At 32.7% G+C, this 18082-nt stretch overlaps 3 protein-coding genes across 3 annotated transcripts; 1 reads left to right on the forward strand and 2 right to left on the reverse strand.

Moving 5' to 3' along the window:
- Positions 1–813: 813 nt before the first annotated feature.
- LOC114727695 (cytidine deaminase 1-like) lies at positions 814–2508 on the forward strand. Its single transcript, XM_028914398.1, has one exon. It carries the CDS (start codon positions 918–920, stop codon positions 1794–1796), a length of 879 nt encoding a protein of 292 aa, XP_028770231.1. The 5' UTR covers positions 814–917; the 3' UTR covers positions 1797–2508.
- An 8821-nt stretch (positions 2509–11329) lies between these two features.
- On the reverse strand, positions 11330–12082 carry LOC114727641 (PRA1 family protein F2-like). The gene has a single exon (XM_028914330.1). It carries the CDS (start codon positions 12080–12082, stop codon positions 11480–11482), a length of 603 nt encoding a protein of 200 aa, XP_028770163.1. The 3' UTR covers positions 11330–11479.
- Positions 12083–12961: 879 nt separating this feature from the next.
- Positions 12962–18082, reverse strand: LOC114727635 (thioredoxin-like 2, chloroplastic). Its single transcript, XM_028914323.1, has 4 exons — positions 17709–18082; positions 16196–16375; positions 14940–15104; positions 12962–13448 (listed from the first exon to the last, which is right to left on the reverse strand). The coding sequence occupies exons 1-4, from the start codon at positions 17901–17903 to the stop codon at positions 13311–13313; spliced, it is 678 nt and encodes a 225-aa protein (XP_028770156.1). The 5' UTR covers positions 17904–18082; the 3' UTR covers positions 12962–13310.

Below are 18082 nucleotides of genomic sequence, written 5' to 3' on the forward strand. Positions count from 1 at the left end.
ACTTGATATTCTCATTAATCACCTTAGAATCTAGTACGTCTTCTCCTTTATAAACAATCTTAGGAACTAATTATGACTTACGAGTATTGACCGGACTAAATATACCAATAATGTTACTTTTGAAAAGGTCTTGCTAATAATCTCCTGCCATGCCTTTTAGTTCTTGTTGGTCAAAGGTCTATTCCCCCTTACAATTCTTAATAAGACTTTTAATGCGGTTCCTTCTTCTACAAATATTATTTTATACATATAGAAAATCTTGCACCTTGTATATATCCAAATTATAGGAAAATAAAAATTTAAATACTGTTAAATATATAATTATTTTTAAAGTATGGATCTTAAGGGAAAATATGATTTAATGAAATATAAAAAAATTATGTAAATAAATCATTTATGAGATTTTGGAATGATTTCATTAGATTCCGTCCGATCCAACCCTTTTTACACTCCAAACATCCAGCCTTCTTTGAAACACACATGAGAGAACCAATTAATTATTAATAAAAAATTATATAGAGATCCATACGCTGATCATAAGTGATAATTACCCCGAAGCAAACGTCTAATATTATACTCAAAAGTTGTGGCCCAAAAATATTATATTATATAATAATAACGATTTCGTTTTCTTTCAACTAAAAAACACATCACATACAGTGTATCCATTTTCGTATTCATCCTTCGTTTCTTTCGTACTGAAAAATAAGTTTAAAATTGGAATTTCCACTACAAGCCTCAGCACTGTGATCTGATCTCTCTTTTTTTCCTCTATAAATTGCTTTGCTCATCGTCCTCTTCCTTCCAAACTATCCGATTTCCTGCAAAAACAAATTCTTCGTCTCTCTCTCTCTCTCTCTCTATCTGTTAGCCTTCCACAAGCACAATCCTCTTCAATTTCTTCTCCGAATCAAAACATGGATCATCCTAGATTCGTGATTGAAGCGTCCGAAGCCGAATCTTTGGCCAAATCTTCCGGTCTCAATCTGAAACAGCTCCTTCCTTCCCTCGTTAAGTCCGCTCAGACCCTTGCTCGCACCCCCATTTCCCATTTCGACGTCGGAGCCGTCGGCGTCGGTCCCTCCGGCCGAATCTTCTTCGGGGTCAACCTCGAGTTCCCCGGTCTACCTCTTCACCACTCCGTTCACGCCGAACAGTTCCTCGTCACTAATATGTTCATCAATGGCGAGACCAATCTCGATTACCTCGCCGTTTCCGCCGCCCCTTGCGGCCATTGCCGCCAATTCTTCCAAGAAATTCGCGGCGCTCCTGATATCAAAATCCTCATCACCTCCGATGAGGAACAAGATTTCACTCCCTTGTCCAAGTTTCTCTCCCACCGATTCGGTCCCCACGATCTTCTCCCCGACGATGCTCCTCTCCTCTTAGAGCCACGTCACAATGGGTTACGTTTCTCCGGCGAAATCAACAAGTCACCCACCGGCGTCTGTAACAATGGGTATCACCCTAATGAGAAATTAAAGTATGCGGCCTTAGAGGCTGCGAATAAATCTCATGCACCATACAGTGGATCCCCCTCCGGGGTGGCTCTGATTGATTCCAACGGTAACATATACAAAGGTTCGTACATGGAATCGGCGGCGTATAACCCCAGCATGGGTCCAGTACAGGCGGCCTTGGTGGCCTATGTCGCTGGCGGCGGCGACTACCAGAAAATCGTTGGTGCGGTATTGGTTGAGAAAGAAGAAGCAGTGGTGAAACAGGAACAAACAGCGAAGCTACTGTTACAGTCAATTTCATCAAAATGTCAGTTCAAGACATTCTTTTGCGCTTAGTAATGTTTAAATCAGCTAATTGAAATACGTAATCCAGATCATGAATCATCTGAGGATATCTGAAATTATTGGAGTTAAATGCAAAGAATTGATGCTATTCTTTCTTTAGAATAGTATCGGTACTTTGAATTCAACTTCATTAAATCCATGTACCTCATCTTCTAAAATCAAACATCTAAAATCCTCTGTTTCAGATTTTTCTTCTGATCTTTGTCTCCTTTTGTGTTCTCATATTGCTAGATGCTAGTACTCTTTGTATCCATACGCAGTACTAGTATCTTCTTTCAGAGATTAGAGGGAGACAAAAATCAGAAGAGAAACTGAATTCTAAAAAATAACAGCTTGTTTGATGTGACCCTTCTGAAATTTTATATGAAATTTCACTATATACATATATATTGTGTACCTAAGCAAGCTGATTGTAGGATGATAAGGACAAGAATAGGGTGGAGGGGGTCTATTGTGAAAAATCATATGAGCTTCTCAAGTTGTCACGTTAGGTGGAAGCTCATGGACGGTGTATAATAATCCATCTCTTTGTTGCCTCTGTAGTTCCAGCAAATTTAATAACACAGCTCAATCCTTCTGTGATATATGTTTATGTCTTTGATTATGTATTTTATATATTGTGGTTTTGAATTTATTGGTGTTTAAACTTTATGAACATCTGCCATTGCCCATTGTTAATATTTTGGAAGTTTCCTTCTTTCTATCTTTCTACCTTCTGGTTTACTGTTCTTTTGGCGCAAAGTGGTATCAAATCATTTTCCTTTTGTTTTTTCCCCTCCTTTTTGGGGTTAACTTTGGTACGAATTCTTGTTTCTTATTCAGTTGTTCTGCTTCTTGTTTTCATGTTGGAGGTAGCATGTGGCCAATGATTCTTTCAGTGATGATGATGTATCAGTTGAATAATGAGTGTGAAATTCGATTTGATTTTTCTGCTGTACAGCAAAAAAATCATCCGTTCTGAAACAGAGGCTTAGCATGATATTTCCCCCCCCCCCCCATCCCATATAAATACCTTTAAGATTGGGCTTGTTATATAGAAAATGACAAAGGAATTCGAGCATAAGAAAAATGTGATAAGGAAAGTATGTTTTATGGAAAAATGTTACTACCTCCGGTCTTAAATATTAAAATTAGTTTACTAATTTGAGTAAATTAAAAAAAATAAATTAATTATCTGTAATAAATATATGTTGTCCTTTTTAAAATATCATTGCTAATTAAATTTATTGGATATACCTATTATTATTAGAAGGATTATCTTAAAAAAACAGAGAAATATAAGAGACAAAGTAGATTGAGATTTTATATTTGGGACCAAAATAAAAGTCAAATGAAGTCTTATATTAAGAACCGGAGGTAGTATTACACATGCTTTTACTTTACTTGTGTTTTGTTTTTAATCTCTGTACTTTAATTTTGTGGTTTTTCATCTTTTTTTTTTATAAGCACAAATATGCTCATATAAGACGTAATTCTATTCGTGACACTATTAATACTAAACGTGGGTAATGAGAATTTAAATCTTAATTTATTATGTTGTGAGATACTAACTTCTTTCAGTAGGCTCAATCCTATTTTATCTGCTCTACTTAAAACATTAGTCTCTTCACTTTAAAACTACAATCAACTGATCCACACCCTATTAGTTAATTTCATTGAGATCAATACCCTAATGCTTCTACAATGCCCCTCACCCATTCTCTTGTGCATTGTTGTTGTCGTGGTCTTTTTTTTCCTGTTTGTCATTCAAATCAAATTTTTGATTAGGTGATTTAATATTTTTCTCCAAGTAGTCATATGACGGATTTAATAGTGTCAAGTTCATCTCAATTAAATTAAAACTGTTTGGGCCAACGCTTGGTCCTCCTAGGTATTTTTCAAAATAAAAGGAGTAATGTTGCAATTTGAGCAAATTAAATGGATGGGAAACCAAGAAAATAAACTATAGAGAATAAAAGAACACAATTAGAGTACAAGTATATAAAGTGCTATCTTTTGGTGAATTAGAGTGCTACTTTTTTATTTTTATTCTCTTTAGCAAATGACTAATTAGCTTTTCTAAAGAAAGTCTTGCATAACTAACAAGAATTAAGTCTAGTGATAACAATCTAGTCTTGGTTAGAGTCGAGGTTCAAATTCTCATTTAAGGGTGTGTTTGGTTGGAGGGGAGGGGAGGGAAAATGAGCCTCTCCCCTCATTTGGTTAAAAATTTTGGAGGGGAGGGAAGCTAAAATGTCCCCTCCCCTCCCCTCCCCTCCCCTCCCCTCCCCTCCCCCATTTTGGCTCCCCTCCAAATTGGGGGTTTTTGGAGGGGAGCCAAAATTTTGGACCATTATGCCCTTATGGTTTTTTTAATATTCCACTCCTGCCCATAAAATATATTATTATAATATTTATTTCAAATAAAAATATATTATCCTAAGTAAAAAATAAAAATATATACATTATTATAATTAAAAATATATTATAAAAATTATTTAAAAATAAAAAATTATTTAAATAAAAAATTATAATATATAAAATTAATTGTTTTTTATAAATATATTATTTATTAAATATATTTTAAAGCTGGAAAAAAAGATAGCCTAAAGAAAATAAAATTTCATTTTTCTTAGAGCATATAAAATTTGTTAATTTGATTATTTTAAATATATTATTATATTAATTAGAATAAAAAATTACTATACCAATTTTTTAATACACATATTAACATGATAAGACTGAATTTTTATTAAATTATATAATTTAGATTTAAAATCTAATAATTGTGCTTTAAAATAGAAATATTTTTTTTTAATAAGAGAGAGCTTCTAATTGTGCCTCAAGTAGAAATATTTCTGATAAGAGAAAGCTTTTCATATAATGTACAGAATGCATTCCAGAAGTTTTTTCAAAAGAAACAAAAAAGAGAAGATAAATGCAGCCATGACATGTCATGCTCAGTCTCACTTACTTTATGCCATGCGCAATATTTTGATAACTGAGGTGAAAGACAGGGAAAAGATTGGTATCGATTTGCTTTTTAAATATTTTGGGATGAAACTTCTTTTTTTAAAAAATTATTTTTATTTGCTTCTTTAGGAAGGACCTGACATCGTTCATTTCAGAGTCAGCATATCAAAAGGCAAATGAGCGACCACACTATTTTAGACCTCGTCGCTTTAAAATCCAATTGGTGGCCTGCACCTTTTTCAATTATTAATGGATCAAATTATAAACTGTAAAGATGTGCTTTTAATTATTTAATTTTGGGATAATTAATATATAAGTCCTTATAGTTTTAACTGGTTTTTAATCAGGTCCCTACAATTTTTTTTCTTTTTATCAGGTCCTTATACTTTTATATATTTTTAATCAAGTCCTTATAATTTTTTTCTTTTTATCAGGTCCTTATTGTTTTACTTTGTTTTTAATTAGGTCCTTGTAGTTTTTATTTTTTATTTTACAAATAATAACATTTCAAAAATAATAAATTATTGTAACAATCTTATGTTAATATTCTTTTAAATTTTTAGTTAAACAAATATATTATTTATTTTCTTTCAAATTTTTATAATTATAAAATTCAAATTATAATAATAAATTTTTCTAAAATTAAAATATGATTATAAATAATTTATATTTAAGTATAATTATTATTCTGATTCTTTATTAATTACTAAATGATTATATTAATTATTTTGTCCAATTATATAATTATTAATTTAAAAATGAAATTAATTTTAAAGAATAAAGTTAATAAATAATTTTTCAAAAACTACAAAGCACCTAATTAAAAAATAAGTGAAACTATAAGGACATGATAAAAAGAAAACAAAATAGAAGGACCTAATTAAAAATACACAAAAGTAAAAGGAGCTGATAAAAAGAAAAAATTTTATAAAGACCTAATTAAAAATCAAATAAAACTATAAGGACCTGGAGATTAATTATCCCTTTAATTTTATATAAGAATTTAGTTTGGTTTCTTAATTTTTTGACTGTTTTTTTAGCTCTTTAACTTCAATGCTATTAACAAAAATGCTGACACTAAAATTTTAAACATTGGCAAAATATTTTCAAAGAGTGACATACTACTTTCGTTTCTTAATATATGAATTAATTTAATATTTAATTTGATCCTAAGTATAAAATTCTAATCTACTTTGCCTATCATATTTATTCATTTTTTCTTAAAATAGTTCTTGTAGTAGTTACACATGTTAAATGTTTCATCAAATGTTAGTTCTAACTAATACACATGATTAATAAGGATATTTTAGCGAAGATAATACCCATTTATTATAAATAACCAGCTTACCTAATTTTTTTAATCTACTCAAATTAGTGAAATAGCTCTTATATTAAGAAAGGGATGGAGTATTAAGTTTAATTTTCAAAACAATAATAATTGGTAAAAAAAATCATTATTTGAAACTAATCGTATTAAGGTGAGGAGACTGAAAAGTTTAATTTTTTTAAAAAAAATAAGGGGCAACTTAAAATATTCTACTACCTCTAATACTTAAATATAAGACTTAGTTGATTAATTTGGAGAGATTAAGAAAGTTAGTTATTTGTAGTAAATAGATTTTATCTTCTGTAAAATATCCTTATTAATTATATGTAATTATTAACTCCTTAACATATGCAACTATTATAAGAATTACTTGAGAAAAAATAAATAAATATTAAAGAAAATGAACTGAAATCTTATATTTATAACTAAATTGAATGTCAAACTAGCTTTTTATATTAAATACGGAAGGAATTATAAGGTTAGAAAATCAAATGTTAGTATAGGCTAGTACCTATGACAAGGTGAACAAAGTGACAAATAAATTTTTTGCAAACTTGAAAACTTAATAGAACAATTGACAGCAGAAGCAATTTGGAAAAACAAAGTATAAGATAAGTATGCTAGAAATGTAAAGAGATTAGAGAAGATATCATGCAAGCAAAGATTTATCCTGATTTAACTCTTTCCTTGAACCTACTTCCAATCTACAGAAACCTTCTGAGATTAAATTGGGCACTTGTATATCACCACAATCTCAAGACTTAATTTCAAGTCTTTCACTTTAAACTTCCAGATTGCAACACTATCAATCTCTTTCAAGATTACAACACCTTAGGAACTCTCAGATGAAATTGAATAACAGTGATCAAAAGATCAGATCTCTCACATGGAGTAGAAACCACTTTGAAGTTACGAGGAAAAAACTAAGAGAACTTTTTGACATAATAGATAAAACAATGAACGTAGAATCAATGAAAGTGCTAGTCTGATACCTATTAACTTAAAATGCGGTGATATTTATAGTTCTTTGGAGGAGAATGTTGTTAGAAACAATAAACTTGTTAGAGATAAAATAGAGAAGTTATGATAGAGAAAGTTTTTCTTAATCCTATTTATAAGTCACTTCATTAAATTTTTAGCATAAATGGACTATTTTATCCTTTATTTATTACAGTGTAAATATTTTTTTTAAAGGTGTATATGTTAAATAAGAGAAAAGTTGAAAAGTTATTATATTTCAATAAAGATTTAATACAGTTTAAGATTTTTTTTCTTGTGCAAAGTATGCTTGAAATGCCTTGTAAACAAGATCAAAAGAGTTTTTTTTTTTAAAAAAAAACTGTATTAAATGCTTGTCATCAGAACAAGATATAAACTTTTGCTGTGGTCAAAACCAAGTTTTAATATTTGCATCTAAAACTAAATTGAAATTTGGTGTGGTAAAAAAAAAATATATCGTTCCCCGGTATACATTTAAAACTAAATCAAAGGGCCCTTTGATGCAAAGCAGATGAAGCATATAGGAGAAAAGCATCGCTCGGATGAATTAGTGAATGGAAATTTTAAAGAAGGGGAAACAACAAGTACAATTATACTACATATAAAAACTAGTTAGAGATTCAATTTCATCTTAAATATAAGATTTCAATCTATTTTATTTCTAATATTTATTCATTTTGCTCTTAAATATAATCCCTAGTGATACTATATGTTAAGGAGTTATTAGCAAGGGGTCATTCAAATGTAAATGAATCATAAAGATATTTTAGGAAAAACGATATTGATCTATTATAAATAATTAACTTAACTAATTTTTTAATATTTACAAATTAGTAATTCAACTCTTATATTAAGAAGAAGAGGAGGTAGTGTGAATCTTATATAGATACTCCCTCATGTCTATAATATAAGACATTGGTTAAAAGAAAATTATGGTCCAAAATATAAGACGTTATTAGGATAATTAATGTGATTTTTTCACTTTTATCCCTATTAAATATAGAAGAGAAATGAGAGATAATAAAAATGTAACATTAAAAACAACTTCATTATTTTTTTAGGGATAAAATAGAAAAATTTTATCATTTTAAGACATATTTAATTATTAAACTTTCATTTCATTTCCTAGTATGTGAAAATGATTAACCTAAGCCTTATATTATATTATATTATGGAAATGAAGAGTAAGTTCATATGTTAATGTCCAAATGCATTAATATATAAACAGGGACCAACACGAAATTTACAGGAACACGAAATTTACACGAAGCTTCTGACATGTCAAAGGTCAAGAATACACATTTAGGTCTGCAGGGTTGACCATATGACAGACATTTAATATACTTTTCATGTCATCTACGGATCAATAAATTAAAAAAAAATAATGAGAAGAAAAATGAGTTGGGGCAGCAATGTCAAAGACAAAATATTAATTATTAAACAATAAGAGTGCCTACCTCTATCATATGATAGCTCTTTGCAAGAAATTATAATAAAAATTCATTTTGAATTTTTTTATAATTGTATTCTTTCCTTCCAATCTCAATGTCACTTTCTCATCTTTATATTCATATTTTAACGACAGTGCTGCAACAGATTAATAAGGAAAAAGGCAGAGAAGGGATGGTACCTTTTGTTCTTTTCAATATATTTTTTGTTAAACCTTTTTTTCGCATCCTTTTCCATGCTTCTTTAGGAAGCATTTGATATAACATTGTGAGTCAACATCAAAAGGCAAATAAGCAGCAATACTCTTGCTTTCCCTTTATTTTAAGTAACAAGTAAAATCAAACTTTATATTCAAAAAAAAAATTCAAACTTGACATCTTTGACCAGCAAGAATGAGGTTCATAGCCATAAAGTCATTGACAACGACAAAACTCTTAAAATTATTTCAAAATTATTAAGGGATGTTTGACAATCATCAAAAGTGTTTTTTAGAAGCACTTTTCCGCGAAACGAGACAAATTCCTCCACATATTTATTTCGTAAACCATAAAAACACTTTTGAAATCATGGTTTGGTTTTCATCCAAACACCCCCTAAAAATATCTCTCATATCCACTTTGATATTTATACAAGAAAAAAAAAAAAAAGAAGACCCATCCATAGATTTCCAAGCCATAAGCAACTTGTGGAGTATGATAACTTGTGTTTATCGGAATCACTATTGTCAAATAAATTCCACCATTGTTTTGTGGATAAAGTTTGAGCACTGAGTTCATTATTCTTATCATAACGAAATACTTTTTTCTTCTTCTTATATATCCAAAATGAATTCAGAAGCTGTATGTGAAGAATAAAGAAACCCCACTTTTCTTAGCTAAGAATCTTCATTCAGAGTGAGAGGCAGTTAACAAAAAGTATTTTCTTTTTCCTAGTCATTGAAGCAACTCAGGTTATATACCCACTTTGATATTTGTACAGGGAAAAAAAAAAATAGACCCATCCATATATTTCCAAGCCATAAGCAACTTGTGGAGTATGATAACTTGTGTTTATCGAAATCACTATTGTCAAATAAATTCCACCATTGTTTTGTGGATAAAGTTTGAGCACTGAGTTCATTATTCTTATCATAACGGAACACTTTCTTTTTCTTCTTATATATCCAAAATGGATTTACAAGCTGTATGTGAAGAATAAAGAAACCCCACTTTCCTTAGCTAAGAATCTTCATCCAGAGTGAGAGGCACTTAACAAAAAGTATTTTCTTTTTCCTAGTCACTGAAGCAACTCAGGTTATAAAGAAAATTGATGGCTTTGTTGAACAGGGGACTAAGTGGTAAAGATGTGTCAGCATGAACAAAAAAAAAATTGATGGCATTTTTTTCCCCTTTTATGCCGAAATTGCTTTTGATTATCTTCAGAGACTTGCTTTTACCATGTAGCAAGTGCCAATTTGTAGTGTAGGACAGCACTTTTACTTCACCTCTAAGCAAGCACAATAATTTTAGTACATGAACAATGCAAAATGCTATCACTATTATAAGAAGGGAGGATTACAATCAAGTCTCATAGAAGGAAAAAAATAACAAAACAAGTCCCAGAGGTTTTTATTCTCCAATAATGACTTGTCATTACAGGCTGTTTAGATTGTTATTGGGACCTTTTAGTAATTATTTCTTTTCTGTGAGACTTGATTGTAATTCTCCCTTATAAGAAATACATTTCAAGTCACTATACGTCGTTTGTTCTACTAAACCCAAATGTAGAAGCTAAAATTAGTGGCATTTTTTAAATTCTATCGTAGGGAAAGTGTTTCTACATTGGGAACAGTTGTAGAAAGACTTTTCTACATCTATTATTATATTTAACTGAACAAATGTGAAAAGTCTTGTGCACATTTTTTTTAAAACAAACGTGGATAACCTTACTACATTACCTGAGTTTACGTTTCCCTAAAAGTGACGTAAAAAAGTCTCTAAAACATGCATAGAAATGTCTGCTGCAATAATGTTTGGAATCTTTTAATTTTCCACCTATTTTTGCTGGTGCTATGTATGGGTTACTTGTGATTTTTATCTGATGCTCATCTAATGTCAAAAGCAAGAAAGAAGCACAAAAATGATCAACAAAAGTTGGTCCGGTAAAGATCAGTCCCATTTCCCACAAGAGCTTTATGTTTGAGTTTCTTTACTGACGTAGGGATCTTCACCGCTAAGAAAGCACAATAATTTTGGAATTCTTAATCTTCCAATTTTCCACCAATATTTGCTGGTAATACGTATGGCCTACTTGTGGTTTTTATCTTATAATCATGTAATCTTCACGTGTCGTTTGTCACCTCATGTTATCTCCAAAGCAAGAAAGAAACGTAGGAACAGCAGCAGCAGCAGCAACAAGCATTATCCTATTAGATGAGGTCAGTTCCATGAATAACACAGTATCATATGCTCTATCAGCAACTAAATGTTTACATATATTGTTAACCAAAAAGAAGCACAAGTGATCAACAAAAATTACACTGATGTCTGTAAAACATTTGTAGGAATTGAAAGGTGAGAACAATTAGCTGTACAGTGATTTGTTAGAACCAATAAGTCTTCAAATTGTTCATCTAAAACAATAGAAATTATGCTGATATAATTTTACATATTAAGGATGACATAGGAGATATCTTCATCTTACACTTCAAGAAATCGTTAGAATTATCAACCATCTGGCCTGTTCAACTTCCAACTATCAAAATGAAGTGTATTCTGTGAATTGTGAATTGTGATTTCCATTCTAATGATCATGATCAATTCTTGCTTGCTATCCAACTCATCAAAACTTTCGTTAATCAACAAAATTACAAGTGAACTTGTGAGTCAGATACATGAGAATCATTCAATTTCTTTGGCTAATGAATGGATGGAGAAGAGAACGTGAAAAAGAATCCCCACATTACGTACTATGAAGAAGCAAGAGAAGTTGAAGCAGGAAGCTTAACAAGGTCTCGAGGATCTGACGAAACAACACGACCTTCTTCTTCTTCTCCTCCATTCCCAGAAAAGCCTTCTTCTGTATCTCTCATCACTGCATGAACCAATGCAAACCCTAATCCCACAGAGATACCAACAATGACATTATTCGTTACGTTGGTAAGAAAAAGCATTCCAATTGTAGCTAACAGCAAAAATGAAGCCACAAATCGCTCATCGATCTCGTAGCCGAAAAGGATCAAAGGGTCATCTCGTAGGAAATACAAGAAGAGCCAAGCAGCCATCATGAGAATTAAAATGATAAGTGAGATGGGGTGCCACAGCAAACTGAGGAAGAGAATGAAGAGTATGATAATCACATAATTAGCCCGAAACAAATCGGTGTTGGTGTTGATTCTTTGGAGGGATTGGAAAAGAGAGGAAGGGAATCTGAAATGATCAAGTTGGATCATTTCATTCCATGGTCTTCTTGTGCCAAGACCTGTTTGGATGCGTTCTTTAGCCCTTGAAACTAACACTCTTTTTGAGGGTTCTGATGATGATGATGATGGGATTGTTCCATAAGTGGTCATGATTTTCTTTTCCTCTGTTTCTGCAGAATCCCTATTTGGTAGACCTTTGATTGGCAGAAAGAGAAAGAAAGAAAAGTCTTCCTCTGAGAATTTAGCCTTGTGATTATTGAAGCCATGATATCTCAGAGACGAGGTTATAACTTCTTCAACGAACCCAACAGTTGCGGATCTCTCTGTCCAATTTCATTTTGCTAATCACATTCTAATGAGAAGGTTGTATCATGCATGTCTTCATGTGTCGTTGCATCGCATGACTCACTCTCTCTTCATCATATGGCTTCCAATTCAACTGTGAGCAATAAATATATTTTGTTTGTCAAATTTTAAAGGCATGCACTCCACTAATTTTTGTTTATGATGTATTCTGTAACTTAAATTTTTAGATCAGTTACGAGCAAAATAATAGGTGAATTGAATGGTTTATTATTAAGATTCATCATCTTCTAAGGTAAACAGTCACTATTTCCTCCTCAGGCTGACAGTACATATATACGTGCGAGCCCGTGAAAATTGACTAAAGAGGGAAATTATCTTTATTTTTTATTTTTATTACCAATGTTCTATTTTATGCTCAGAGCATATGTGGTATGACGTAGGAAAGCAAATGAGAAAGATCTTTCCCATGTTCATAAGCACCTTCTCATTCCAATAAAATGCCTTACCATTGAGCGAGCACAATAAAAAACATGGTGTCCCTTACCTTTCCTTTCTTTCAAAGAACTTTTCCCTATACCAACACAAGAAAACCATCAACTAAAACACGCATATACATATCCATGTATAGATTATATATGCATATGCATACATCTATTTATTGTGTGTCATTTCTTCTGACTCGCAGATTTGCCAGACCCAGTGCCAACCAAGAAAACACCTGGAAATCTCATAACTCTGCCATACTATTTGCATGTCAGGTTCAGCAGAACCGAAGAACTAAGCCAGAGCAAGTACTGCTGCGCTTAGTTCACAGTTGAATACATTTTGAAATAAAATACTAAACAAAAAACCCCAAAAGTTCACTAGTTTTCAACCATGTGGATTACAATCAATCATCATTTGATAAAGAATGGATCGGAATAATAACTCCTAATAAATAAAAAGAAAGTAAATATACAGAATAGAGAAGGTATCTTTCATTACTTAAGTTTCTGTGGGGCGCAACTTTTTTCTGGGGTTTCTCCTTGTGCAACAACAAGGGGGTCACACAATTCACCGCAATTCGTTGATGCTATTCTTTGGTTGATTCAGCTGACGTATCCTTCGGAGCAAAGGGAGGTTCAATTTTCAGATCGCCAATTCCTTTAGGTGGACCAATGCTGCATCGAGCTGTATTATGCATCTCAATGGCATCCTTTATTTTTTGAAACTGAAAAAGAAAATTCCAAGAGAACCAGAAGCTGATCATCCAATGAACAGATATGGATCACTACATTGCAAGTAACTTAACTTCAATACATAATAATATATCTAACCACTATTCAATTCAATATTCAGTGTCACAAATATTTGTGTGTTTTCTCAAAGGCGAGTATGATCATTAACTAGAAAAAGGCATAGCCGTATAAGTGATCCTATGTTTTCTTGCGTTTGCTCATCCCTTTTCTGAGTTCAGCCGGCCAAGCACACTGAGAGAGAATCTTACCAGTTACTCTTTTCAGATTACAGCCCTCACAATCTCTTGTTGCCCGAGAGAGAAAATATTAAAATAAAAAATAAACAAAATACAATACATTCTCTAGCGATAGATGCAGACTGCAGAGTGCAAAAATGCAATATTAACCAACGTGTATTGCATCTCATTCTCTTCAAATTGTATACTATTTTCCGGCAAGAAGGAAAGATAAGTTTCAACAGTCACAGTAGGATGCCAAAATAACTGTTTCTTTATTCCATCTGGATCTGGATGGACCATAATTTGGGGCCCAGCACAAGAACCAATGGTTGCCGCTCATATTTTACTTTGAGACTGAGTTAATGAGCATAAGCAGAACTAAATCATCAGAGTTTTCATTTGTATAACTTTCTTTGCGTGATGCTTCCACCCACAACTTTTTCTAGCTTGCTGATGACATTGAAACGTACTTCTGTCCTCTGGAAAAAGAATTTTGGAGACGCTTCTGAATTGCTTGCCTTTTTTTCACACTTATTAGACCATTTCAGTAGTTATCTACACTGGATAACAGAGTTTGGACTCGTAATTCTCCTGTTATGTATTCTTTCAAATAATTACTTCCCTTTTCCAGTTGCATACTTAATTTTTGATCATATGAATTTCCTCCTTTGTAAGCTCCTCCTTGGCAACGCCATCCGCCATGCTTGGACAAGGTCCCGGGTTCGAGTCCAGAGTTTACATGTTTGTGTGTGCGCGATTAAATTATGTTAAATTAAAAAAAAAGAAGAAGAAAAGGAAAATCGAAGTCTTCTATTCGGACAGCAAGAACAACATTCTAGCTATTTTACAGCGTTCAGCAGCCACAACTATGTGGAAGAATCTGATTACTGGCTTTAGTATATCTTCGATCAGTCACTTTGGTTCAGCACAATTCCAGTTGACAAGGACAGAAGTAGAAATTCTCATATTTTATTTAGGAATGCTTCTTAGTTCCTAAAGTTCTTATGGAATATGCTAGTCTTCACAGCTTCACTTTAGAGCTCCCTATAGGGCACTAACAATGGCTTGTTCAAGGAATTCTCACACAAATAATAATTGGGATTGGATAGTTGGATTTACATGGTATTTCTCACGCAAGAAACAGTATTACACCAATGAGTTAAACTTATCTGCCTCTTACACCTTTTTGTTTCATCTCTCCAATAATATTTCTTCTATCATTAAAAGACAGGTTAGAAGAATTACCTTGGCAAGTGAACATGAAAACGACTCCAGCTGCCCATCAGCACCTCGATAAAATTGGAAGTAAGGAAGTACTTTCACATTCATACTCTTACACATTGGCTTGTTCTCATCAAAATTTACTTTTAGGAAGACAATTTCCGGATGTTCTTCAGCTGTTCTGCAGAGCTGCCAGATCCATTAAAGAAAATATCAAGATCAAAAACAGCTGTAATATGATTTAAGCAGCAGGTAGATAAACTTAGCTGCTCCGTCAATAATTAAGACAGCAAAAAGAAACATTTGAGTCAAGAGTTATATTTTCTTAAAGTAGTCTCTAGTCATAAATAAGTAGGACACGTCAGAAGCTTCACGGGCGAATTCAATGGATTTCCATGCAATCACATCTTCAATAGATGCATTATATTATTCAAAGACTTCTATTTGCGAGGATAGGAATTATACTTGCAGATGAGCACCATCCCCGAAATCTACTATGGCACCCATAAAATTTTTAATTGACATTTTACTAGAGCATTCTCATGTGTTACAAATCCCTTTTCCTGAATAACAATTTTTCACAGAAGGGAAAAAGCTCTATGGAAGTAACCTAAAGCAATATCAAAATCACAATGAGAACATCTATGGTATACCTACAGGCTGTATCAACAAAGTTGCCCAGCCACTATCATATCAGCATGAACTCTATAATCTAATTCATTTTAAGCAATGCTGGCAAAAATAATACAATTACAATTACAAGTATGGAAAATCAATTATTAAGAATCCTTATAGGATATCCACAGCAGTCGGGATTTCACTCACTAATAATTAACCAAAACATAAGGCAATATAATCATTATATTTTTTTGTTTGGATAATCAGGATTAGATGGATGATAATTGAATCATTTACATTCTTTAGAACAAGTTATCAACAAAGGTGCAAACAAATGTAATGGTCCTTAATGTAGGACCTAGTTTAAGGGTTAATGCTGGTCCTATATATAAGACCTGTTTCACATGTTTATCAATTTTTTTCCAAAATAATCCAATTGATATTCTCTTAACAATAATCAAGTAGGAGAAGGAGGAAAAGAATTAAGAAAGATGATTAGGGTTTTTGAAAAAACATATCATATTAACTAATTTAACTAACATCCTTAGTCTACTCAAATTAGTTAGTTTGGTCTTACATTAAAGACCAAAGGAGTAAATAAATAACTATTCTCCAGAAACTAAAAGCTACAATGACAGGAGCAGAACTAGTAAGAGATATACCTTGGGGTATAATGCTCGACAAGATGCACACCAAGTGCCATAAAATTCAACAATGACTAGTCTATCTCCAGCTTGACTTAAAGCATCTACAAATTCTTGAGTGGAGTGAATGTCAATCATATTTGGTGCATTCTTTTCCCACCATTTTGGCTGATTAGTTTCAGCAACAGTTGCAGATACCTGAAATGAAGTGCGTACACAAACAACAACAGAAGCTGTTAGAAATGGATAATGGGCATAACGTGACCCATAGATGATAGATTTGACTCAAAAATTGTAGGAAAAAAATTAGACTGACGATTTAGAAAACCCAACAGAAGCTGTTAGAAATGGACAATGGGCATAAAGTAACCCATAGATGATAGATTTGACTCAAAAATTGTACGAAAAAAATTAGACTGACGATTTAGAAAACCCAATCAAAGCTATATTCAGCTGTTCACTTTAGACACAAGTTTTTTATGAACAGGTTTCCCCAAGTATGAACTTGCATTCATTTGTCTACACTAGTAAAGGGTTCCTCTGGAATATTTTCCAAGACAATCAACTTAAATAACTTACAAATTCTTGATCAGCAAAAGGCAAAGCATGGTCAGAAAACTAAAGGCAATTATCATTATCATTGGTTTACAAGTTTAAATGTTCCAATAAGCCATTTCAAGAGGCTTCCTTCATGAGGACAACTAAATAGCATGGATGAAGCAAGTGCGGACAAATCTCGATTTGAAGGAAGCAGCCTCCCAAAAAGTAGCAAATGGACTTAAAATCTACAATTCCTCAATGATGCATTAAGGGCAGGAATTTTAAACTCATCTGTGTCAAAGATCAATTGAGAATGACTATGGCGCAGTTGAGTTCAACTTACTGCATATTTCAGTGGTGATCTCCACAGACACATAATTGAGTTCAGCTTACTGTATAGCATGAAAACCAAGAGAGAACATAAAACATATAAAAGCCCTGACAAGCCTTGCCTCAGGAACTGTTTTGAACATTACTCTGGCTAACAGCTGAATCTAAAGCAAAAAGGTCACATAAAACACCCCATAATTTAAGGTTATATTTCCCCCCGTTAATTAAATCATTGGAACAATACATTAAACAACTGCTGCGCTTAATTGTGAGAATAATCATCCAAATGCGCACATGACTCTAACGGCTTAAGTTGCAATATGCAACCATAATTGCAGCTCTAATATTACAATAAGAAACCCGAATAGCAATATGTCACCCCAGAGTCGAAAACTGGTGGTCCTTACTTCACTCAGTGAGACGGAGGTCACACTTGGCCAACACAAATCCAAGAATTTCGGTGTAGAACCCGCATCCATACGTCAACGAGATAGGCGAATGAGTGCTAAAAAAATACTTTAATACAAAGTGTTATCATAGAATTACTTGATTCCAAGAACACCTCCGTTTAGGGGATAGATAAATCACAAATTAAGAACCTAAAAAGGGACAAAGAAAGATAAAGCAAAGAAGCGCAAAATAAAACAATAAAAAAAATCACCTTGAAGGAGAGCAACCGCTTTCTGGGTGTAAAAGCAAGTGAGGCAAGACCAGCAGAGATAGAAGAATACGAAACAGGGAAAACCCTCTTAGTTGAGCACTGAACAGGAGGTGAATTTCTGAAAGACGAAGGAAAAGAAGGGAAGAGAGAAGAGAATCGAAGCGGCCGATACCGTAATCGAATAACATCAGCCATTTACAGAGAAGAGGAAGAAGATCCAAAGACTGAATTCACATGAGAATGACAAGGGGGAGGGTCACAGGCAAAAGAATCGAGAAGAAGACAGTGGATTGATGATGTTCATGGTGGTAAATTCGGCATTCAGGTGGAGGGGGGCGTTAGAAATTGGAACCAATCAACTGCGACTGTGAGGA

The sequence above is a fragment of the Neltuma alba genome, unplaced genomic scaffold, assembly GCF_004799145.2.
Source record: "Neltuma alba isolate B1F8T4 unplaced genomic scaffold, ASM479914v2 tig00012505_pilon, whole genome shotgun sequence".
Taxonomy (NCBI): domain Eukaryota; kingdom Viridiplantae; phylum Streptophyta; class Magnoliopsida; order Fabales; family Fabaceae; genus Neltuma; species Neltuma alba.